The sequence below is a fragment of the Borostomias antarcticus genome (assembly GCF_949987555.1).
Source record: "Borostomias antarcticus genome assembly, chromosome: 17".
In the NCBI taxonomy this organism is placed as follows: domain Eukaryota; kingdom Metazoa; phylum Chordata; class Actinopteri; order Stomiiformes; family Stomiidae; genus Borostomias; species Borostomias antarcticus.
The window spans coordinates 21,010,125-21,035,124 of record NC_140250.1 but is presented as its reverse complement, the minus strand read 5'-3'; the positions used below and the strand labels follow the sequence as shown (position 1 = coordinate 21,035,124).

The window sequence follows — 25,000 nt, the reverse complement described above, 5'->3', positions numbered from 1 at the left end:
AGTATATAGTTAGTATATAGTATATAGTTAGTATATAGTTAGTATATAGTTAGAATATAGTTAGAATATAGTTAGTATATAGTATATAGTTAGTATATAGTTAGTATATAGTATATAGTTAGTATATAGTTAGTATATAGTTAGTATATAGTTAGTATATAGTTAGTATATAGTTAGTATATAGTATATAGTTAGTATATAGTTAGAATATAGTTAGTATATAGTATATAGTTAGTATATAGTTAGTATATAGTATATAGTTAGTATATAGTTAGTATATAGTTAGTATATAGTATATAGTTAGTATATAGTTAGTATATAGTATATAGTTAGTATATAGTTAGTATATAGTTAGTATATAGTTAGTATATAGTTAGTATATAGTATATAGTTAGTATATAGTTAGTATATAGTATATAGTTAGTATATAGTTAATATATATTATATATTATAAGACTATATATTATACTATATTATAGTAGCAACATAGCTACTCTCAGCTTTCTTATGGAAAACAATTTTTATATGCTGGTCTCCCGCTCTGCTGCCTTTTCTCCTGGCCTCTCTCTCTCTCTCTCCACTCTCTTCTGGTGTGTATTTATGTTTGGGCTTGATGTTTATGATTGAACGTTAGGATATTAGTGCTAGTATTTGACAGTCAGCTGGTATAGTGACGTTAATGTCAAAAGAGGTGAGACTTGCCAGCATGAACCACAGCATGGACCAAACCATGTAAGAAGGGGGATATTGCTCAGGAAATTAAAACTTTTTTCATCTGTATTGCATTATTTATGGCTTAATTTGAATTCTGATGCAGCATTAGTGTGACTGATCTACATGCAGAATAATTTCGTCATAGAAAGAGGGACCTTTTGTTTTTTTGTGGGCCCTGCTTGCTTGTGGGCCCTTATAATCATCACCACCTTTCACCTGCACACACACACAAACACACACACACACACATACACGTAAACACCCACACACACCCACATCCACTGCCCACACACACATAAAGCCACTAGCATGCATGCACAAACACACGCACACACACACACACACACACGCACACACACACACACACCGTCAGTCAACCAGCCAGTCAGACACAGTGCAGCCAAAGTGAACATAACTGCGAGCAACACTTCACTAGGCACAATGAGACGCTATGCCCAAAAGACTCAAAGTACTGCAAAGTACTACACGATATTCCACTGTGTAGTATTAATTTAATACTGATAACAGACCACTCTGCTGTTGAAGGAAAGCAGGTGTAAATGCTACCATAAGGGTAGATCAATAAAGCATTACATTTGTAAATTGTAGCCGTGCAACACCGCTTATCCATTTAAGAAAATGACAATAATAGTGCCCTTGGAACAGAATCATTCGTGGTAAAAGCAATTTGGCTGTTTGTCTAAGAGAGTCTATGAGGAGAGAGAAGTTCAATCACTCAGATGAGAGGAAGAATCAGAGAGAAAGCCCTGTAGACTGGCTCTGTGATCTCCTCCTGCGCTAGCCTGTAATTCAACTGCCTGTGTGCTTTCCCTGTGCGTGTGTGTGTGTGTGTGTGTGTGTGTGTGTGGGTGGGTGTGTGTGTGCGTGTGTGTCCTTAATCATCACAGTGGATATTCACCACAGGGAGTGCGCCCTCCCCCCCCCCCCCCCCCCTCACTCATCCCAACACACACGCACGCGCACACACAGTACACACGCACACACACACACGCACAGTACACACACACGCACACGCACACACACACACGCACGTCAAGTCACGATCACAGGTCATTTCATCTCCCCTCCCCACACCCCGCGGAGTCGGCGTCCGAATCCGGGCCGCCCCCAGGTCCGAGCCTAGAGGGGCTTTGAACCATTCATTCATCTTTTACAGTCCATCCGTACATCTGTCCACATGCTGTCCAACCCCCCCCACCCCCCCCGCGCGCGCGCCACTAGCACCCGGCCCGGTCCGAGCCACGCCCCCCCACACCCACACACAGGCTTTTACTAGAGGTCCAACGCACAGCGTTCTCCCTGGCCCCGCGGAGACGAGGCAAAAAACGCTTTGAGAGAGAGAGAGATTTTTATCTGGCCAGTCTGGAACAGCTTTATCTGAACGAAGGAGAGGCGAAGTCAGACGATCTCATCACACGAGATCCAACGCGGGCCTGATGTGATCTGACACCGCCATGGGGAGATAGGTTCACGCTGTTCAATATCACAGCGGGTATCTTGAAAAGGAAAAACTTAAAGCCGAGCAATATTAGATTTCTGTACAACTCAATAAAACACATCAGAGGGCCGCTTTAATGAAAGGAGATGAAACAAACTGTGTGTGTTTGTGTGAGTGTGTGTGTTTGTGTACCGTACATGTGTGATGTTGTGTGTTAGGGTAGGTGCGTGTTTGTGTATGCGTGTGTGTGTGTGTCTGTGGGTTGGTGTGTACTGTATGTGTGTGTATGTGTGCGTGTATGTGCGTTTGTGTGAGAGTGAGTGTGTGTGAGTGAGTGTGTGCGACTCCCCACCGTGTTCAGAACATGAGGGGGCAGGGAAAACATTTTGGTTATGAAGAGTAGGTCATCTTAAACAATCCCAGATAGAAAACAAGAACACACACACACACACACACACACACACACACACACACACACACACACACACACACACACATCCACATCTCAGAGGGAGTCCTGAGACCAATCAGATTTCTCACAACCAGCATGTCACAGTCACCAGCGTTACAGACGAGAACAGATGGTGTGTGTGTGTGTGTGTGTGCATCCCACCCAGAACCTGAACCAGAATCATCATGAGTGGTGATAGATTGAAAACCTTTGCATATTCATTGTTTTTGGGGAGAGATCCTCTTCTCTACCCTGACTTCACACGTGTCTGTGCGTGTGTGTGTGTGTGTGTGCGTGCGTGTGTATGTGTGTACATCCACCCCTCTATTTGTATTGCTTTGTGCAATTTGAAATTATTTTGTTTATTGAGCACCTCACGAAGCCGGCAGTAACATTTCACTGTGCATTGTACGGTGAAATGTTACATACACATGTTGACGAATACAAATCTGTGTGTGTGTGCGTGTGTGTGCGTGTGTCATTGCAGAACTGTGGCTACGGTTCCAAGGACGAGGACTTTGCGTGCGTGGCGTGTCCGTCGGGAAAGTACTCCAAGGGAAAGTATGAGATCTGCCGGCGCCACAAAGACTGCGACGCCCTCTACCGGGCCACCGTACTCACCGCCGGAACGCCCGACAGCGACGCCGAGTGTGGACCCTGCCTGGCCGGGTGGGTAACACACACGCACGCACACACACACACACACACACACACACACACACACACACACACGCACACACACACACACACAACGCCTGCAGTTCATCAGCTTGGCGTTGACGTGACCGGACCACCCCCATACTCTACCCCACCCCCTCACGATCGCACACCCACACCCACACACTCACACACTCACACTTACACACTCACACTTACACACTCCTGCCACCGCCCCCCCCCCCCCCCCCCCGTAATGACCCATCACCGGGTCGGCCGATCCGCAGCTTCCATCCTCCCCCGCGGGGGGGGGGGGACAGACAGACGCGCGCTTCAGAAGAGCTCAACCGTTAGCGGGGCGGACCCCTCTCTCTGTTCCCCCCCCCCCCCCCCCCTGCTCTCCTCACACATCCCCTCCCCCTCCACCCGTAACCCCCCCCCCACCCTCGTCTGTGGTGATATGAAACAGGCCCGCCATGTGACACTGCTCTGTTTCGGTGCCCACCTCTAAAACGCGGGGGTCTGCTTCCAATCCACTTTAATGTCAATATACGAGCGAGAGCGTCTTAACATGAAACATCACAGGGATGATTTGGATGCACTGGCGAGCGCACCGCCCACCGGAGTCTTAACCGAGGCTCTCCGACCGCTCGGCCGGACTCGAGGTTTCGCCCGACACCTCTTAACGAGAGAGGCTTTTACACGGGAACGTTTTGGTCTGCGCGGTCCTAAAGGGGGACTACGTTGGGAGCTATCGTAGAGTGTTTATTTGTAAGGAATCCCAGCGTGTCCCAGCATAGCAAGACAGATGAGGAGACTGATTTTGTATTTAGTTGTGGAAGTCGATACAAATGCCCGTCCTCTCCTTGATGCTCTGGCTGCAGTCCTGTCTGCTCTCTGTCACAAGTCATCAGTTAGATTTCTATGGCAACTGTGTGTGTGTGTTTATGCGTATGTACTGTATGTGTTTGTATAGGGGTGTATGTGTGTGTCAATGTGTGTGTGTGTTTGTGTGTGCGTGTGTATGTGCACACGTGTTTGTGTGTGTGTGTGTGTGCGTGTTTGTGTGTGTGCGTGTTTGTGTGTGTGTTTGTGTGTGTGAGCGTTTATCCACACATGCCTACAGTAAACAAAGCTGAACCCTGATTGCTATTCGGATCAAAACCAATCACCGGTTCTCTGGGGTTTAGTCATAACTCCTGTGCAGTGAGAAAGATTAATGACGGTGGCTGTAGCAGCTAGCCAGAAGTCCCAGAAGCCTCTCCTTCCTTTCCCCTCTGGCTCGGGGCCGTTCCACACCTCAATCAGCTCTAACCTTTTCACCTCAGCTGCCTGTTACCAGCTGGCGGAGCAGACGCGCTCGTCTTCCTCAGGGAGTCCTGCGGAGGAGAGGGAGAGTACGGTAGCCTGGTGGGGTCAGTTGTCTCGCCTGCCTCGGTGAGGAGGCTCCGCCGGAGGCGCCGGGAGCCGGACTCTGAGGGTTCTGAGCGGGGGAGACGGGACCGGGGGTCCCGGAGGTGTCGTGGGACGGGGCGGGACGGGAGCAGCCCTCCGAAAACCGCGAACCGCCCCCCCCCTCAGAGACGCGGAGACCCAGACCGTGTCTCGCCCCCGCCCCCCCCCCCCTTGCCGTCCGTCTTCTAACCGTCCTCTCCGTGTCCTCCCTCCGCTAGGTACTACATCTTGGAGAACCGGCCCAGGAACCTCTACGGGATGGTGTGCCACTCCTGCCAGAACGCCCCACGGAACACCAAAGAGTGTAAGCCCCGCCTCCTGCGCCGTTAACTCCGGGGTCCGCCGGGTTCAAGGCCGAGACGAAGGGTCACTTAGCAGTGAGACGCTCGCTCTCCGTCTGGATGACTTGTGATTGAAGCCTTGGGGAGAGGGGGGGGAAGTGGGGGAGGGGGGTGGGGCGGGGGGGGGGGTGACTGAGTACAGTAGGTCCTCCAGAGGGTTGAAGAGTTTTGGGTGTTGATGGAGTGGCGTTGAGAGGACCCAGGCCTCCAGGCCTCTGTCTGGCTGTCAGAAGGGGGGATTGTGGATGTGGAGACCCCCCCCGGCTTCTGGGGTCTGGGTCTGCGGTTCCGACCGGAGGGGTGTTTGGCAGGTCATCTGTTACCTCAATGACTCACTGATTAATGTACGTGATGACTGTGTGTGTGTGCGTGTGTGTGTGTGTGTGTAGCCTAAGCGTGAGCCTGATCACAGCAGGCACGACTACGTTCTTCTCCTCGTCTGTCTTCCTCTCCTGTCCCTCCTCCTCCTCCTCGTCACCCCTCACCTTCCCTCCTGTCATCTCTTCCTCATTCCCTCACTCAGCTAAGTCCATTTTAATAGAGAGACAGAGAGATAAATAGAAACAGAGGGAGAGAGAGAGAGAATCTTTGAGAGAAAGGAGAGAGGGATGAAGGGATGGATGTACGGTACGGTGAGAGCGGTACTGTAAGTTTTCTCTGATTCTGAGGTCAGACTGTTAAGTCGTATTTCCCAGTTACCTCAAGCTGGTGGATGTCACTGTCCCCATGAGTCCCGTGGGTCCTTAGCGGACGTGACGTCACCGGAGCACAACGAGACGAAGTGGCCCTTCGGGGTGGCATGTAGCTCGGGAGGTAGATCAGCCGGCCGGGGATCGCAAGGTTCCCGGTTCGATCCCAGCTCCCGGCATTGTGCCGAAGTGTCCTTGAGCAAGACACTGAACCCAAAAATCGGTACCTAGTACTATCGCCTCACAGCGAGAAGGGGGGGGGAGACACACACCCACACACACCTCGTTGATGAGGCTGATGGCTGCAGGGAAGAAGCTGCCTCTGAAGTTTTCCTGATGGACCGCAGCCTCCCGCCTGAGGGGAGCGGCACGAAGAGATAGTGGCCGGGGTGGGAGGGGTCGGCCGCCATCTTCCTGGCCCGCTTCAGGGTCCCGGAGTTGTGCAGGGCCAGGAGGGAGGGCAGGTCGCGGCCGAACACCTTCTCGGCGGTTTGGCCCTGTCCTTGGCTGTAGGGGCGGAGGGTGATGGAGGAGGTGAGGATGGACTTGATGATGGAGGTGTAGAAGAGTACCATTCCATACCATAAGAGTACCATTCCATACCATAAGAGTACCATTCCATATGAAGAGTACCATTCCATTCCATAAGAGTACCATTCCATACCATAAGAAGAGTACCATTCCATACCATAAGAAGAGTACCATTCCATACCATAAGAGTACCATTCCATACCATAAGAGTACCATTCCATACCATAAGAGTACCATTCCATACCATAAGAAGAGTACCATTCCATACCATAAGAGTACCATTCCATTCCATAAGAGTACCATTCCATACCATAAGAAGAGTACCATTCCATACCATAAGAAGAGTACCATTCCATACCATAAGAGTACCATTCCATACCATAAGAGTACCATTCCATATGAAGAGTACCATTCCATTCCATAAGAGTACCATTCCATACCATAAGAAGAGTACCATTCCATACTTTACTCCAGGCAGTAGTTTTATTCACCCAGAGGCCGACAGTCAAGCTGCAGATTGTTTCAGCGTTGGGAAGGGGGGTTGCTGTTGTGTTGTTGTTTTTCCTTAACGACGTGTTTTTGAAATATGAAAAACTGCACAGAGCCAAAGATTGCTTCTGCCAGACAGAAAGTGATGGAGGAGAGGGAGGGGGCGAGGAAGAGGGAACGCGAAGACGCGCGGGGCTACGATTTAATTAAACACTTTTCGATGAGGCCGCACAAATGGCCCAGACCCACCCTAACCCCAAACCAAAGAAATGCAGTTTGAGTTACTAGCTGGGGGTGAAGACAGGCCAGCACTCGCCAAGTCATCTCTGAATTACCCTCGCCTACCCCGCTAGCTCCCTGGGGAGGCCCGCGTGGGATAATTAAAAGTTTGGTGGGTATGAGAAAGATGATTAACATGTTTCTGCTTGCTGTGATACGTGCTCTTCGGCAGTCGCCGTGGCGGCCGTCCCGGGCGCGTCCGCGGCATGGCGTACGGCGGCGCCCGGTCTGCAAACCCTCTCGGGCTGTCCTCTGAGACACCAGTTCTCCCAGTTCACCTCCCAGTCCGACCGTAGAGACGCAAGCGTACAAAAATTGCAGCTCGGCCAAAACGCTTGATGTGTTCATCGGCTGAAGCCCGTGTCTCTCTTTCTCTCGCAATTTGCAGACGTTGGAAGCGTTGTAGTGATGGAGGAGGGCCTATAGCATGGTTCAGTCTGTTTCTGTGTGCAGAATGTGATTAAGAAGTGAGTTCAGGCTGAACTAAACAGGATCTCATTCTCCGGTCGGGGCCTATTTTAACCAGAGTAAACAAGCAACCAGGGTACTGATGTGCGTGACCACAAGGACGCTGGAGGGTGGGTGTGTGGGTGTGAGTGGGTGTGTGTGTGTGTGTGTGTGTGTGAGAGACCTCAGGATGGTATTGGAACCAGTGATGATGCCTATAGGAGGAGGTCTGGTCTGCGTTAGAGGAGTGAAGGACTGATTAAAATGGTGATTTATGGGCGGTTTACAGCGCCATTAAAGACGAGAAAAACAGGAGATCAGCGGTCAACAAGGCCGGCAAGGCTGTTGTCTCAGGGTGCCCAACTCTCACGACCACAGCTCCTATAAAGACCCACTGTGTACCAGGGAGTGTGTGAGGGGGGGGGGGGGGGGGGGGGGGGGGTTAGGAGGGAATTGTAAATATGTGAGATGGAAAGTTGAGAAATACTTAATTATATATGGAGAACTGAACTGTGGTTTCATGGGACAACATGCAGCTGTATCTAAGCCCCGCCCTCATTGTGGGAGGTTAACGAGGCCAGTTTCATGTTAGAACTGATCAATACACCGGGGGGGTCTTTGTTCTGACAGTGACTGATGGTGTAACTCTATGGTGTTGTTGTTGTTGTTGACTCCAGGTATGCGTACGACCTCAGTGTCTTCAGCCCGCGCCCCCAGTGACACCAGCAGCACCACGGTCTTCCCCCACCCTCACAAAGGTACACACACACACGCACACACACACGCACACACACACACACACACACACACACAAGCACGCACACTCATGTACAGATACATGTTTTAATCCATCAGATCCAACAGGACAGGGTCACCTAGCAACTGCTCTCATCATCGCCATGTCAACCATCTTCATCATGGCCATTGCAATCGTCCTCATCATCATGTTCTACATTCTGAAGGCGAAGCCTAGCGGGCAGGGTGAGACACACACACACACACACACACACTACTGTAACTGCTGGTTTAGGTCACATAAGGTTTGTGTTTATCTCATGGTGTGTGTGTGTGTGTGTGTGTGTGTGTGTGTCCACAGCGTGCTGTTCAGGGCAGGTGGTGAAGGCAGTGGAGGCCCAGACTAACAAGCAAGAGGATAAAAAAGACGTACCAGGTGAGATACCCACAACTGTGCTCAGAGTAAACCCGATCCCTGCTGGAGATCTAGCAGAGCAATCTGAGATTAACAGCTACAGGATTGGACCCGGGGGACACAAACACTCCGACACAAAGGCTGTTAGTGTGCTAGTTGGTCCTTAGGCTACGACGAGTCTGCTTCATCAAACTAGCATGAAGAGACATCCCCATACCTGCTGGCTCTCCCATACTGTCTGTGTTAGGCTTGACGTGTGTGTGTGTGTGTGTGTGTGTGTCAGGTTGCCAGTCCTGTGGCGTACATTCCGACTGTGTAGTGAGCAAAGTCGGCTGGAATGTTTAGCTAAGGCTGAGGCGGTAGCTTTAGGCCACAAGTGTACCGCATTTCACATCACAATCATGTTGTGTTTAAAAGGCAGCTCACTGACTGACTTACTGCTAAATTCGTGGGTGATGAATATGGCAATCATGCACCTACATATCTCTGTCTCTATCTGCTATCCTGAGGTACAGTAGGGTAATAGTTATACAGCTAATTTGAAGGCTGACATGGCTTTAGTTCTTGGGTGAAAGGGTTTGAGCATTGCGGTTAGAGCATGTGTGTTTGTTCATGTGTGCGTTTGTTGGTGTGTGTTTATAAGCGCGTGGGTGTTTATGTCTCTGTGCCCGCCTGTGTTTGTACATGTGTTTGCGCATATCTGCGTACATGTGTGTGTGTGTGCGCAGTATCATCGAGCAGCAGTCATGCCTTCATGCGAGAGCCTCATTAAGCTGCCATGTGGGTGATTGACAGCACCGGTAGGGCTTGGAGCGCCGATCAACGGCAGCCAGACGAGATGGCACTGCCAACGCAGGACCCCTGCAGCCAACTTAAAACTTAAACACAAACTTCAACTTAAACACAAACTTCAACTTAAACACAAACTTAAACACAAACTTAAACTTAAACACAAACTTAAACTTAAACAACTTAAAGCACTCGCACACACGCCCCCCTGCCCGGGCGATCCGCTCCCCCTCTCTCACAGTCGGCGTGTTTAAACAGGCCACGGATTTGACACGACTGGCGATCATCGTGAGATGTTTTATTTTGAGCTCAGTGTGTCATGGCGTTAGAATGAATGGGTGAGCGGTTGTCCTTAGAGAAGGGTCAGTCTGGTTCGGCCGGTGGGTTGTTGATTAACCCTTTTAACATGAAAATAAAGTGACAACATTTCGAATATTAATTGGATTTTCCCTATAATACTAGAAAGCGCAATTTCTCAGCTTTCAGCAAGTGTTGGAGTGAGGAATTTTTTAGATTTGTTAGATATTTTTTTTATATTATTAAATATTTGTTAGATATTTTTAAAATGTTGCCGGTGACGTGGTCGTATTCAAAGGGTTAACGTGTCCCTCCGCTCTGTCCATCCTACAGACAGCGTGGTCATTTACTCGGAAAAGGACGAATTTGACAAACTGAAAGCTCCGCCTCCGAAGACAGTGAAAAGGTGAGAAAATAGATTTTTAGTTATCACTGAGTACACATAACACACACACACAATAAACACACACACACACACAGGTACACAATCTAAACATACTGTAAAATATACCTTAAAACTACAATAGTAACTGATTTGCAAAATACAGACAGCACTGTTGGTTTCCAACCATTTATCTCTGTAGATAAACAGGATGAGCTTATAGTGTGTGTGTGAGAGTGTGTGTGTGTGTATATAGTGTGTGTGTGTGTGTGTGTGTGTGTGTGTGTGTGTGTGTGAGTGTGTGAGTGTGTGTGAGAGTGTGTGTGTGTATATATATCTATGTTGGTCTCTGCGGTGTCAGGGCTTGACTGGGGCCTCCAGAGACAGAGGAGCTTTTATCAGAGTTTCGGGATCTGCCCGTAATTTAGCCACCACAGGACAAGTTCCAGCAACGGAGCATCACTGCTAGCCTTTAACCGTGTGTGTGTGTGTGTGTGTGTGTGTGTGTGTGTGTGTGTATGTATCTGCCCCCTTGCGTGGGCACGGCATGGAAAAACAAGTTGACTTGAGGAGGAGGTGCAAGGTGAGGTAGCTGAGCTTAGATGAGCCCTCCAGCCTGAAGGAGGATGGGAGGAGGAGGAGGAGTGGATGGGAGGTGGAGGGGAGAAAATAAGTAATTATTCCTCAGCCCAGCCAAACCGCCAGGAGAGAAGGGTTCTGGGAAGATGGCAGCTTCTCGCCCCAAACACTTTTCCTCTCACTCTGTTTCAACCTCTCCCCTTCTCACCCACCTCTTCACCCCTCTTATCACACAAAGAAGCGCTATTCACAACGTGCACGCGCACGCACACACACACACACACACACACGGGTGGACAAAAAGATTGGTTGGTACACACGGGCAGCCGTTAGTAACGCAAGTGGATCTATCTTCTGTGTACTAGTACAGCACGGGGACATTTACTGTACGGTATATTCCCACATTCATTTAAAATTCACGCGCGCACACACACAAACACACACACACACACACACACACACACACACAACGTGGGCCCTGAGTGTCGGTGGTGAGCTGTGTGCCAGAGGATGTGCTAACTCACTGCTCTGGCTGCCAGAGATTGGGTGTTGGATGTCTGACAAACAATGCCTTTGTGTGAGCCTCCTCTCCTCAGTGTGTGTGTGTGTGTGTGTGTGTGTTTGTGTGTGTGTGTTTGTGTACTATGCGCGCATGAGTGTGTTAAAGCCTGTGAAACAATGCTATTGTGTGAGCATCTCTGAGAATCTTTGTCAACAAGGTGCTTTTGGGAGAAAGTCCGGGAGAGAGGGAGAGAGAAGGGGAGAGAGAGAGAGAGGGAGAGAGAGAGAGGGGGAGAGAGAGAGAGACAGAGAGAGGAGCAGGAGAGATAGAGAGAGACTGAGGGGTATCTGCAGTTCAGCCCGATTCAGATCAATAACATTCTATGCAAGTGTAGCTGAAAACCGATGCAAGTTCAAACAAGAGCACAATAGTTACGTTATGTCACACGAGGCTGAACTCTTGTACACAGAACCGAGTCAAAATCGTGCGTGTGTGTGTTCCGGCTCGTGTCCTCACGCGTGTGCGTGTGTGTGTGTGTGTGCGTCCCCAGCGAGAACGACGCGTCGTCGGAGAACGAGCAGCTGCTGAGCCGCAGCATGGACAGCGACGAGGAGGCGGCGCTGGAGAGGCAGGGGGCGGCCGAGCCCAACCCCAACCTCTGTCTGCTCAACCTGGGCAACAAGCCCGACCTCTGCCTGCTGTCGCTGGGGCTGCTGGGAAGAGACAAGGCCGCCGGCGGCAACGCGGCCCACGGCGTCAGCAACGCGGTCAACATCAGCAACGCCAACGCCGTCAACAACAACAACAGCAGCAGCAGCAAGGCCACAGGGGTGAGGAGAGGTCACAGCCACAGTACACCCTAAAACAAAACGGGGGATATGTAGAGCCATTTTTATTTAACAACAGGAAACCCCTCTGAAAGAAGGTTCCATATAGAACCTTCAGATTTTTCAGAGGGATTGATCTGTTGCTAGAGATGGTTCTTCCATAGAACCCATTTTTTTTAAATAGAGATTGGTGTCAATATCCATAGCGAGAGAACCATGACCGATCCCAGTCTGAAGTCTATGAGCGGGACAGATAGAGAGAGCGAACGATCGTCTAGGGAAGTGTCTCAACTCATGTTCTTTCCTTCTCTTTCTCCGTTCTATTCCTCCCCCTCTCTTTCTCTCTTCTGGTAGATACAGAGTCGGAGGAAAAAGATCCTGGATCTGTACGCCAGAGCCTGCAGTGTGGCTGAGGGTGAGTTTGTATACGTGTGTGTGTGTGTGTGTGTGTGTGTGTGTGTGTGTGTGTGTGTGTGTGTGTGTGTGCATAGGAGTGTTTTTTTTTTGAGGGGTTAACCTGAGTCACACTAAGGGGGGTTTATCATCCTAAACCCTCTTACTGCCCCTCACCCCCCCATCCTAAACCCTCTTACTGCCCCTTGCCCCCCCATCCTAAACCCTCTTACTGCCCCTTGCCCCCCCATCCTAAACCCTCTTACTGCCCCTTGCCCCCCATCCTAAACCCTCTTACTGCCCCTTGCCCCCCCATCCTAAACCCTCTTACTGCCCCTTGCCCCCCCATCCTAAACCCTCTTACTGCCCCTTGCCCCCCATCCTAAACTCTCTTACTGCCCCTTGCCCCCCCATCCTAAACTCTCTTACTGCCCCTTGCCCCCCCATCCTAAACCCTCTTACTGCCCCTCACCCCCCCATCCTAAACCCTCTTACTGCCCCTCGCCCCCCCCCCAGGCCTCAGTCCCACCGAGCTGCCGTTCGACTGCCTGGAGAAGGCCAGCCGCATGCTGAGCTCCTCGTACAGCAGCGAGGCGGCCGTGGTGAAGACCTGGAGGCACCTGGCCGAGAGCTTCGGCCTGAAGAGGGACGAGATCGGCGGGATGAGCGACGGCCTGCAGCTGTTCGAGAGGGTCAGCACGGCCGGCTACAGCATCCCCGACCTCCTGACCCGCCTGGTCCAGATCGAGCGGCTGGACGCCGTGGAGTCGCTGTGCTCCGACGTGCTGGGCGGCAACGAGGGCGGGGCCCTGCACGTCACCGGCCCCGCCCTGTCCTCCCGCTGCGCCAGCGTGTGACGGCGACGGGCGGGGGGAACGCGCATGGGGTCGCGGCGCGCGCGCGCACACACACAAATGCAGACGTTTATGCACTTCAACACACGCATGCACATATATACACACACACACACACGCACACACACACACCACCTTCGCATGAAGAATGTCAGCAGACCTCCTGGAAGGTTCTGTCACTCTGTCTCACAGTACCTCTGTCCTCCTGCCCTGTAGGAGAGAGAAGTGTCTCGTCTGCGTCTCTACACCATCGTGCTCATTCATTTCTTTACATGGGACTTTCCAAAATACTTGTGAATGAACTTTGCGCTGGACGCCACAATGAAAACGTTTTTTGTTGTGTTTTTATAGCATTTCCATACCAAATTTATATGGTTTATCAGTGATGTAGAATGAAAGCTATGGCAAGAGTAGTTTTGTATGTAATCAGGGCGATGTTGGAAAAGAGAGCTCGCTCTCAAACATCTTTCCTGAATAAATAAAGGTTTCAAAAAAGAGACGGCCAACAATATGGCGGGGGACGAAACGGAGCCGGGCGCCATAATACTGACCCTGAAACCCTCTTACTCTCAATATCTACTCGAGCACCGGAAGCCTGCTAGCCCCGTTCCCCCCCCCCCGCGCCTCTCTCTACTACGGTAGCCCTGGCAGTGACCCACGCCGGGACCCCCACCTCGTAACTCTGCGGTCTGGTGATGCCGCCAGCCCTGATTAGCCGTGGTGTGGCGGTCTGGCCTCTAATAAGCTGAGGTGTTGTGGTTTACAGGCCTGGTGCGCATAGGCTGTGATTTCCAGCACCTAATTAACCAGTACAGCCAGTTAACCACCGAAAGCCCAGTGGAAAAGCTATAAAATAAATAAAGAGGCCAGTTTGGAGCTCGGGAGACTGATGGTGAGCTGAGAGGAGAGAGGGGAGGGGAGAGGGGAGAGGGGAGAGGAGGGGGGAGAGGGGAGGGGAGAGGGGAGAGGAGAGGGGAGGGGGGAGGGGGGAGGGGAGGGGGGAGGGGAGGGGAGGGGGGAGACGTGGTCCGTTGATAATCATCTCACTGCTACTCACTAGACCTCACCTCTCTCCAGCACTTTTTAATATGAGCTAATGAGCTTCAGGGGCCAAACGCTCCCAACCTCTGATTTAAGGAGTAACAAAAGGCCTTATGAGCACGTAGTTTAGATGTTTGGAGTTCACTGTTCATGCAGACACAATTCCACCATATTACAGTCATGTTTTTCAGGATTAGCAGAGATCGGTTAGGGGCTGGACTCCGGTAGTGTAAATGAATAAATGTGCATGTATAATGTTTATCATTTAGCATGTATTCATAACATGTTTTTTGGTCTGGCTGAGACATGTTGACAGTCTGTACAGACAGGGTTTTCTTACCTCAGAAACACATTGTACCAGAGTAGATCTTTTTTTTCTTTTTTACAATTTACCTAACAATGGAAGCAAACTTTTCATCGAACAAAATGTAAGTGTATATATAACTTATTATTGTACATATGCAGTCATAAAGAAATATCAATAAAATGTTAAAGTAGTGTTGAACTGAATTGTGTTTTTCTTACCCATGATACACAGCACACTGTAGCTATATACACACACACACACACACACACACACACACACACACAGCTATGAAACACCCAAGCCGTTCCCAGAAGACTGCTCCCAGTTGAAGAGTTTTGGGAACAGTGGGCCTACTGTTACCGTGTGTCAATAGTATTACCCGTTCTCCATTGATGTTTGTAAAGCTAAATAAGGTAACATAATCTGAGTGGGATCAGCGTTATTCTCTAGGGGAGGACGAGTGTGTGTTGAGACACCACAACTAGATCTTATTGTATCAGTTATGCTTACAGGGCTTGAAATTCCACTCTTTTTTTCCAAACACCAAGCTATCTTTTTTCATGACATCAGGCATAGTGATAGCACCTCACCAGCACCTCTCTTGGTGTGTGTGTTTGTGTGTGTTTGTGTGTGTGCCAAAATCGCAACAGTTTGGATAAGTGATTAGCTACATCATTGTGTCCTGGCTAGGGATCTTAGGTCTGCTCTGGCGACGCTGGACAACGCTGCTCTCATCAGGTTTCAAACAGCCCAGGTCCATATAATCCTCTCTCTCTTAAAAGCTGCTCTCTCTTGTGTGTGTGTGTGTGTCTGTGACAAGCACCTGCGGGTCCATTCAGTGTGTGTGTGTGTTGAGTGCTTGGCTCGGTGTGTGAGGGATGGACTCCCCGAGGCAGAGAGTGCCATTCGAACTGTGAGCTAAAGCAAGCCGACAGTGTAATTAATGCTTACAGGCCTGCCAGTTAGCTACCTGCTAACACACACTGGCGGGCCTGCCAGCTAGCTACCTGCTATTACTCGTTCCTGTCAGTTACCCTGTCTGCTAATAGCCTGCAGAAGAGGGCCACCAGTTAACAAGATGCCGAAGAATACCTAAAAGAGCCTGTATCTACAGATACAAAGACGGGTATACGTACAACATGAGGGAAAAGGGTTCTAAAAAAGGGTTCTTTTCTACGGGTAACTCAAACTTTTTGCTTGATGAAATAGTTCCATCTGGAAGCAAAAAGAGGTTTAGAATAATATACTGTACGTCTGAGGGTTCCCTTACAGGAACAACTGGAGAACCTACATACAGTGAAGAACTTTTTTTTTTTCTGAGAGCGTAGTCGTCATAATATAAGCCTTTAAGCCAGCATGCGTACTATATAATCCAGTAATGGTCCATAGGTCCTACACACTGTACAGTGACCCACTGGGCCAGGAGTCTAGCAGCTTAAACAACAGGATTATTGACGTAATGAAAAGCCCATTGCTTTCTAACACCGGAGCGTGTAGTAACACATCCAGGCCTGAGGATGTCATCAATCATACTCAGACAAATATGGGAAATGGTGTACACTTCCCTCCAAGGTATGCTGCAGTATGTCCCTATAGGAAAGAGAGAGAAGGAGAGAGAGGCCCAGTCCCAATGTCCACCCTAAACCCTCAAGCCCTGAGCCCTCACAGACTTATTGACGTCACCTGGTAAAGTGATTGAGTGCGAGAGGCTGCAAGGGCTTGAAATGGTATAAAAAGCAATGGGACAGCACTTGCGACATCACGTTAGGACAGGTTGACGTCAAAACATATTTCTTACTATTTTGGGTGTGGGACTTTTTATTTTGAAACATAGAGACCATAATTTCACTGATGAAATGACTTGCACATATAGTCATCTGTGGCAACAGTGAAAACAAGCACAAATGGAATGCTTATGTTCAAGCCATGCCAAACATGTAAAAACATTCAGATTGTGATGTTCAAGTCATGCCAAACATGTAAAAACATTCAGATTGTGATACTGACACTGGTAAGATTATACCCTGTGCTTCCCATCTCAGAAACCTACTTTAGCATAGTTTTTCCAGTGCATTTACATATGCCCCATTGACTTCCATTGTAGCCCAGTGAGAGCCTGCATAAAAACCGCAGCTAGCTCAATTCTGGAATGATCAATGAAATTATGGTCTCCATGTTTCAGGTTCATGGTACACAGACCACAAATAGGCCTAAATGTCCAAAATAGCACACTACTCCTTTAAAATCACTGCACTGGTTACCTGTCAGTAGAATCAATTTTAAGATTACTTTATTAGTCTATAAGTCATTACATAACCAGGCACCTAAATATATATATCAGATATGCTATAGTTTTACTTATTTTAATATCTTAGTGTTCTTAATTTGCATTCTGTTTTAGTTTTTATTACATTTTTTATAAAAAGTTTTTAAATCTTTTAATTTTTAATGCTTTTACTTACTTGCTTATTGTTTCTTTTAAATCTGTATTCACTGTATTATTTGTTTTTATCCGTATCCTTTCATGTAAAGCACTATGTGATACTCTATATTGATTTGTATGAATGGTGCTATAAAAAGAAAATGACATTCACATGTAGAGAGAAGTCCAGCACAAGCTCAGAAACACTCCTCCAGCTTCACTCAGGAGAGAGAGAGAGAGAGAGAGAGGGAGAGGGGGAGAGAGAGAGACAGAGAGAGAGAGAGAGAGAGAGTTTGCCAGATGTTTTTACTCATCATCGTAGCCTACCAGGTATATGACAGCCAATTTCACGCATTTATTGCATAACACAAATTATATATTCATTACTACTCCCTCATGGACATCATCTACATTTGGTGGTCTGCCACGTCACACATGATTGACTGACTTTATATTGCCGGTGAAGCATAGACACTAATGTTTCAAACCCCACCCCCTTAAACATGTCATAAATAACATAAATAACATTTTAATGAGGTTTACTCGCCAGATTGGAGAAGAAGGCATTTTCCACTGAGATCTGCTCTGTTGAGAAAGCACAATATAAATTACAATGACCGCAGCATGGTGTCTGAGGCTGAGCAGGGTACGTGTGTGTGAGTGTGTGTGTGTGTGTGTGTGTGTGTGAGTGTGTGTGGGTGTGAGTGTGTACAGGACACAGAGCAGAACCCGCCACGGACCCTGCCCGGGTAATTGAAATAATGAAAGTCAATAAATCAAGGTGGTGACAGATCCTGGAGCAGTCGAGTCATTTAGGCTCTTTACACAGGCTTTTTAACGTCCACTGGCACTGCTGGTCTGGGATCAGATGTGACGACTAGGCCTAGAGGCAAGAGGGCCCTGGAGGGGGAATAAATCAGCCAATACACTACCTATGATGATTCAAACGTTCACTTATGAACCTTAAAAACAGCTTAGACTGACTACCTTGCCTCTGGGTATGAAATGCGTTATACAAATAAAGCTTTGATTGATTGATTGATTGACCTGACAGGTCAGATACTGACTGGGTGGTGTGATACTGTCCAATAAGAAAAGAGAATGACACATTGAGGGGGGCGGAGCCAGACTGGCAGCCAGACAGCTTATAGTCTAACAGCATGGGTAGATTTCATCACAATCAATTGACACTCTATCATAGAGAGATGAGTGGTGTGCTCCAGAGCCATCGCGACACTCACGGGCTGTCAGATTTGTGTGTGTGTGTGTGTGTGTGTGTGTGTGAGAGAGAGAGAGAACACACACAATAACAGGGACACAGGAGAGAGAGAGAGGTAAATACTTGATATATTCCTCCCTCACCACAGGGACTGTATGAAACATTGTGTATTCTGGAACTGTTTTTATCATTTCTCATCAGGGACCACACAGACAGCTACAGTAATTAAGGACCCACAGCTGACAGACAGCAGGCAGACAAAGGGGGAATCCCAGTGTGTCAGACAGAACACTGGCTACAGTCTGGCGCTCCAAGTCCCTACAGTACCTACCGCTCACACACCCGCCACCAGCAGACCCGGGCTGTCTGTGTGACACAGATGTGACATGGCTCTCCGAGAGATACGTCCGTGTCGTCAGCCGGCACCAGAACCACGTTAACGTGATTACGGCACCCAATTGGGACCGATTCTGGAAAAGACTTGCACAAAACATTTCTCGCGTGCTTCATCCATCTCCCTCAGTTCTATGTTTATTGCTGTTAAAAAGATTCACAGTGAAAACATGACTTCCTCAGAACACACAGGACAAAACATTAAACATGATTAGTTCCTCCGCCGAGGTAAATGTAGGTAACATCACTTAGCCTATAAAAACGTACAAAAACGTAAAAATAAATACAATAAACATTAAAAAAACATAAAAAGCTACCACCTTACAGTACAAAAATGACTAAAGCAACCTTAAAGACATAATACAGAGTTCCTGCAGAAACAGACCCCTTTGAACATCAATAACCCGCTCTAGGGCTCACGCTGCTATTGGTGCAGTCCTGGCCTACGCCCATGGTTTATCAACGCTAATGTTAGCAAACAGAACTAAGTCTGGAATAGCTAGCTGGGGTTAGCTGAGCTAGCTCCTGTTTCACCAACTCTGGATTGCGGCTTTCAAGTGTCCCGGTGTCTGTGACCAGTCCACGATGTGTGTGTGTGTCACTTGAGGTTGATCAGTATGGAGCTGAGGTTGAGGCAGAGGAAGGTGTGCGTGGGATCTGTAGTCCTGTGCATCTCCCGCAGCAGCGGGTGGAGGGAGCTGAGCTCGAACAGGCGCTTGTTCTTCCTGTCGAGACACAGGCGAGAGAGGAAGTGACGTCACAACGAGCTCCTCCCCCTCCTGCGGTCACTCGCTGTAACACAGGGTGCGTTCCGAATCGCATACTTCTACTTCTTACTACCAGTACCTACTACAGCTGCCCTTAGAAAGTACGTACTTTGCAAGCAGTAGGCATCCAATTGGGACATACTACCTTGTCATAACATTGCGCCTTGAAATTTGCCCACATCCTTCGCTGTCCATAACGCGACATTCGTCTACAGCTGTCACGACTCGCACATGTGACGCACATTTCCGCTGCGCACAGGATTGTGGGTCAGAATAGCCAGAAAAGCCTGCTGGCTTGCATACTGCAAAATACGACCGGATGTAGTAGGACATCCTGGTATTTTTACCATACTGCATGTGGCATACTATGTATTGGGACATACTACATCCTGTTTTGGCATACTATATAGTAGGGTAGTATGCGATTCGTAACGCAGCCGCAGGGTGTCCCAGTCCTCAGACCCGGGTAGCAAACCTTGAGCCCCGGATACACCGAAACCGTTCGACTGACTCATCCACACCCCTTCCCAGATCCCCCCCTCTCTAGACTTCGTTGATGATGCTTGTGAGAATGTGTTCTCAATCATCTGACTTCACGTTGGAAAAGAACCGACTGAATGAGAGAGGCCAGGGTTCTCGTACCGGAGTTCCTCTTTCTGTAAACACTTGACTTCTTGAATGCTGCTGACAGAGGGAGAGACAGCCAGCGGAGGGCTGAGACAGCCGGCTGGGAATGAGATGCAACGCTGTGGCCTCCAGCCACGGCCCCTCGTTCCAGGTCTTCTAAAGTCTATCACACACACACACTGTAGGCCGACGGCCAATGGCACGCACTCTTAGATTGACAAAGCGAAAGCGAGGACACACACACACACACACATAAACCCACACACATGTACGCAAAGAGCCGGATACTATCTAGCAGTAATTACAGTCTGTTCCGTGATCCTCCGATAATGACTGTCTGGAGCCTGGGAGCTGCAGATGTTCCTCTGGTTCTCAGATGAGAGATGGGATCTGAGCACCAGGCTGACGGAGCGTTCATCACGGCCTGCTGCCGCAGCTCCATCACCACATGGCAGCTAAAGCCACGGTGAGCGGACGGGCGCTCTCTAGCGTGTGGCTAAGGCTAGCGGCCAAATCTATAGGACTTCCTTAGCATGTGGCTAAACCTAGCGGCCAGATCTATAGGACTTCCTTAGCATGTGGCTAAGGCTAGCGGCCAAATCTATAGGACTTCCTTAGCATGTGGCTAAGGCTAGCGGCCAAATCTATAGGACTTCCTTAGCATGTGGCTAAGTCTAGCGGCTAAGTCTTTAGCATTTCCTCAGCATGCAGACGTTTAGCTTAGTTTTGACGAGTAAGACCAGAGCGTCACACAGGGAAAGATCATCATTCATCACACACGCCTATCCTGGCCTTCTCCTGCTCTAGCGTGCCGAGTGTCGCTCACCTGATGGCGGAGAGCTTCTGCAGGAGGATGGAGATTTTCTCCAGCAGGGGGAGCTCTAGGCGGGGGTTCCTGAGGAGCAGAGCGGCCGTGCGGAAAAACTCCTCATTGCTGCACGTCTCCAGGAACGGACTCAGGAACCCTGCGCATGCACACGTCACGTACACGCCAAGACACAGAAATACACACACGCGCATGCACACACACGCACACAAACACACACACTGTTACCATTGTGTATGCATTGTTTCTGCTTTGTGGTTTCTGTCCTGTTGTTTGTTGTCGTCTTTGTGTTTTCATCTCGTGTGGTTTTGTTATTCAACAACATTGTGCACAGATTTGGTTGTTGTTGTTGTGTTGTTGTTATTATGCTTGGTCCAGTGGTTGTTTGCTGTTGGTATTGTTTCATATCATGTAAATAGTTTTCTCACGGTTGAATGTTCCTCATTGTCTTTGTGAAGAGCTTTGCGGAAGTTGTGTTTAAAAATGCACTATAAATAAAACTGTGTATGATTTGATATGACACACACACACACACACACCAGATTAACACAGTGTGTGGAGCAGAGAGGGACACACAGATGCCGCACAGAATATGTGAATAAAATATTTAATTTTAGCTAAGAGTAGACATATTGTCGGTGTTAACTCTGTTTCATGTTTGTGTGCTCTTAGGGGGAACGCCACACAAAGAGAGGCACACATCTCGGACACATATTGCTCCCCGTTCAGTCAATAAAACTCGGAAACGTGGACCTTATGTGGCACCAAACACAAGTACGTTTCTAGTTAGAATGACCGTTTCTACTCTCGCCAACTACCACTTCCAGCTTCATATCATCCTCTCCATCAAACCTCTGCCTCCAGATGAACATGTTGTAAAACGGAAAAAGGGTCGCCTCGATGTCATTCCCCTGATGCTACGTTAAACCATTAGACACACTGGACCACTAGAAGCCACGCTGCACTGTAAGTCGAAGTGCTACAGCGCTGAAAAAAAAATAAATGTAGCATTTGTCCAGGTAAGGTATGTTGATTGGGAACAGACTCTTCACATTTACAGGAACAGCCTGGGGGAATGAGTGTGTAATTAGGGGTGTAATTGTGTGTGAAGAGTCAATATGGTCCAGTGGCAGGCAGCTACAGTAGCAGGCTGGCGGAGAGGCTGGAAAAGCCCAGGGGAGGCAGCCAGACTGGGGTAGGAAGGAGGAGGACGCGGGCTGCCAGCTCAACTGATGCTGGGAGGACGAAGAGGATCTGGAGCTCTGTCGGCCTGCAGGCGTCCAGCCTTGGGCCGGTGGAGGCCGGGCCTGGCTAGGCTAGGCCAGGCTAGGGGTGAGGAGGCTAGGCCAGGCTAGGGCTGAGGAGACTAGGCCAGGCTAGGGCTGAGGAGACTAGGCCAGGCTAGGGCTGAGGAGACTAGGCCAGGCTAGGGGTGAGGAGACTAGGCCAGGCTAGGGGTGAGGAGACTAGGCCAGGCTAGGGGTGAGGAGACTAGGCCAGGCTAGGGCTGAGGAGACTAGGCCAGGCTAGGGGTGAGGAGACTAGGCCAGGCTAGGGGTGAGGAGACTAGGCCGGGCTAGGGGTGAGGAGACTAGGCCAGGCTAGGGGTGAGGAGGCTAGGCCAGGCTAGGGCTGAGGAGACTAGGCCAGGCTAGGGGTGAGGAGACTAGGCCAGGCTAGGGCTGAGGAGACTAGGCCAGGCTAGGGGTGAGGGGACTAGGCCAGGTTAGGGGTGAGAAGACTAGGCTAGGCTAGGGGTGAGGAGGCTAGGCCAGGCTAGGGGTGAGGAGACTAGGCTAGGCTAGGGGTGAGGAGGCTAGGCCAGGCTAGGGGTGAGAAGACTAGGCCAGGCTAGGGGTGAGGAGACTAGGCCAGGGGTGAGGAGACTAGGCCAGGCTAGGGGTGAGGAGACTAGGCCAGGCTAGGGGTGAGGAGACTAGGCCAGGCTAGGGGTGAGGAGACTAGGCCAGGCTAGGGGTGAGGAGACTAGGCCAGGCTAGGGGATAGGAGAGTAGGGGATAGGAGACTAGGCCAGGCTAGGGGATAGGAGACTAGGCCAGGCTAGGGGATAGGAGACTAGGCCAGGCTAGGGGAGGGCTAGCTGGCTGTGGAGCAATCACTACTGGTCTGAGGGGAATCGTTCAGCTTGAACAGGACTGGGCAAGACTAAAGAGCTGACTCACTCACACACACACACACACACACACACACACACACACACACACACACACTCACACTCACACTCACACTCACACGCAAACGCACACGCACACGCACACACACACACACACACACACACACACACACACACTCCACATCTGCTCCGTGGCCTCTTCCCCCAGGTATAGTAAGTCACATGTGAGACAGAGTGGATGAAAACTTCAAACAACATGGGTCTGGACGGAATGGTCCATGTCCAGTGATTCGGGGGGGGCCGGGGGGGGGTTGTCTTTATGGTGCCCCACCCTGAGGACAAGCCAGACGGTGTGGATTAGAGCTGAAAGAGATTCATATGGGGGTGACTGGGGAAGGAAGCAAGGGGGGCGGAAGCAGACGGGATTGGTTACTGACCCTCAGGTGTGAACAGCATGACCGAGTCCAAGGAGCTGGAACGGGGGGCTATTTAACCCCACGGGGAGCTGTACAGGTGACCCCCAGGTACAGGTGACCCCCAGGTGCGAGCAGCATGAGGGAGTCTGACTGGAAGCGAGCGAGAGGGGCTAGCCACCGCGACGGGGCCGGGCCGGAGGGCCGGAGAGGCAAGCTACATACATTAGAGGCTGAGGCACACGGTGACAGTAGCCAGGGCTTGTACAGGAGGAGGGGGAGGGGTTACGGTAAATTTCATCTCCTCTCCAGTTCCACTGCCCCCCAGCACACACACACACACACACACACACACACACACACACACACACGTTCCATGCTCTGTACTGCATCAGCATACACAGGCATACTGTAACTACGGGACGGACAACAGCCACGGATCCCTTTATGTCCCCTTAATCACACTCCCTAGACCTGGAGCAGGGTGGGGGAGTAGGGTGGGGAGGGGGGGAGCAGGGTGGGGATGGGGGGAGTAGGGTGGGGGGGGGAGGGGGGGGGGGTAGGGTGGGGGGGGAGTAGGGTGGGGAGGGGGGGGAGTAGGGTGGGGGGGGTAAGAGGTCTACGCCGCCGGGCTGCTGCTTTGCATGTTCTCTTGATCTAACTTGCCTTTCATGTCGTTCTGCAGCCCCCAGGACTGTCGGCGGGCGGAGGGGGCGGGGGGGGCGGGGGGGAGGGGTACCTGTACCTCGTCAAGCCCGGCGACACGGGTTGAAAGGGTTGAAAGCGCCCAGACTGGCCCCCGGGGGGGCCTCTGTACTTACGGGACGGCGAGCCGAGCAGCAGCAGGATGTCCACGGGGCCGTGCGGCCCCCCGCGGCCCCCCCTCAGCAGCGCCAGCAAGACGGACGGCCCTCCGTGCTCCAGGAACCGACCTCTGCTCTCCTCGCACGCCAGCTCGCCGCGGAGGCACGCCAGCGCCTGGGCCAGCACGTCGGCTGCGCGCGCACACACACACACACACACACACACGTGCACACACACGCAGGTACACACAGGGGAGAGGGGTGGGTGTTGGGGGGCAGAGGAGAGGAAAGTCAGTTACACACTTGTAGTGTATACTACACACACATACACAAGCATACTTGACTCACAAACCGACTCAGAAGGGCAGACGCGAACCACCGGCGACAGTATGCATGCTCTCTAGCGCGCTAAAGAAAACGGGGGCCGCGCCAAGAGGAGCAGGGGCCCGGCCTGAGAGCCCTGCCGCCAAAACCCGGAGGACGACCACCACGCGGTCCGGAAAGGAACGTGGCTTTTATCGTTGCCTAACGCGTTCCGGCAGAGCGTCTGATGGGAAGCAGAGAGCTCCATGCTACCAACACCATCCCGGGCCCCGGCCCATCTGGACCGGGCCCGCCAGACGCGGGGGGATCAGACGGCGGGGGTTTCTATGGAAGCACAGAGGTTCCATTATCCAGGCGCCGCTTTCAAAAAAGCGGCACGGCCCAGAAAAGCGCACCACACACACGACCCGAAACCCACCGTCCTGTGTGATCTACACCC

The 25,000-nt window shown here is 50.4% G+C and overlaps 2 protein-coding genes across 2 annotated transcripts in view; one reads left to right on the top strand and one right to left on the bottom strand.

Annotated features, from left to right (window-relative positions):
- Positions 1 to 13,288, top strand: part of edar (ectodysplasin A receptor) — a gene marked incomplete at both ends in the record, with an annotated part of 20,264 nt that extends 6,976 nt beyond the window's left edge. The window contains 9 exons of the mRNA XM_084452087.1: positions 3,112 to 3,293; positions 4,955 to 5,040; positions 8,190 to 8,270; positions 8,368 to 8,493; positions 8,609 to 8,683; positions 10,082 to 10,154; positions 11,762 to 12,041; positions 12,393 to 12,453; positions 12,948 to 13,288. Of these exons, the coding sequence (XP_084308213.1) occupies positions 3,112 to 3,293; positions 4,955 to 5,040; positions 8,190 to 8,270; positions 8,368 to 8,493; positions 8,609 to 8,683; positions 10,082 to 10,154; positions 11,762 to 12,041; positions 12,393 to 12,453; positions 12,948 to 13,288 (1,305 nt within the window). The remainder of the gene's footprint in view (positions 1 to 3,111; positions 3,294 to 4,954; positions 5,041 to 8,189; positions 8,271 to 8,367; positions 8,494 to 8,608; positions 8,684 to 10,081; positions 10,155 to 11,761; positions 12,042 to 12,392; positions 12,454 to 12,947) is intronic.
- Positions 13,289 to 18,582: 5,294 nt separating this feature from the next.
- ccdc138 (coiled-coil domain containing 138) overlaps positions 18,583 to 25,000 on the bottom strand; it is an 18,439-nt gene continuing 12,021 nt past the window's right edge. The window contains exons 12-14 of the mRNA XM_084452086.1: positions 24,256 to 24,429; positions 20,888 to 21,026; positions 18,583 to 19,392 (exon numbers count right to left, since the gene is read on the bottom strand). Coding sequence (XP_084308212.1) covers positions 19,266 to 19,392; positions 20,888 to 21,026; positions 24,256 to 24,429 — 440 coding nt within the window. The 3' untranslated portion in view covers positions 18,583 to 19,265. The remainder of the gene's footprint in view (positions 19,393 to 20,887; positions 21,027 to 24,255; positions 24,430 to 25,000) is intronic.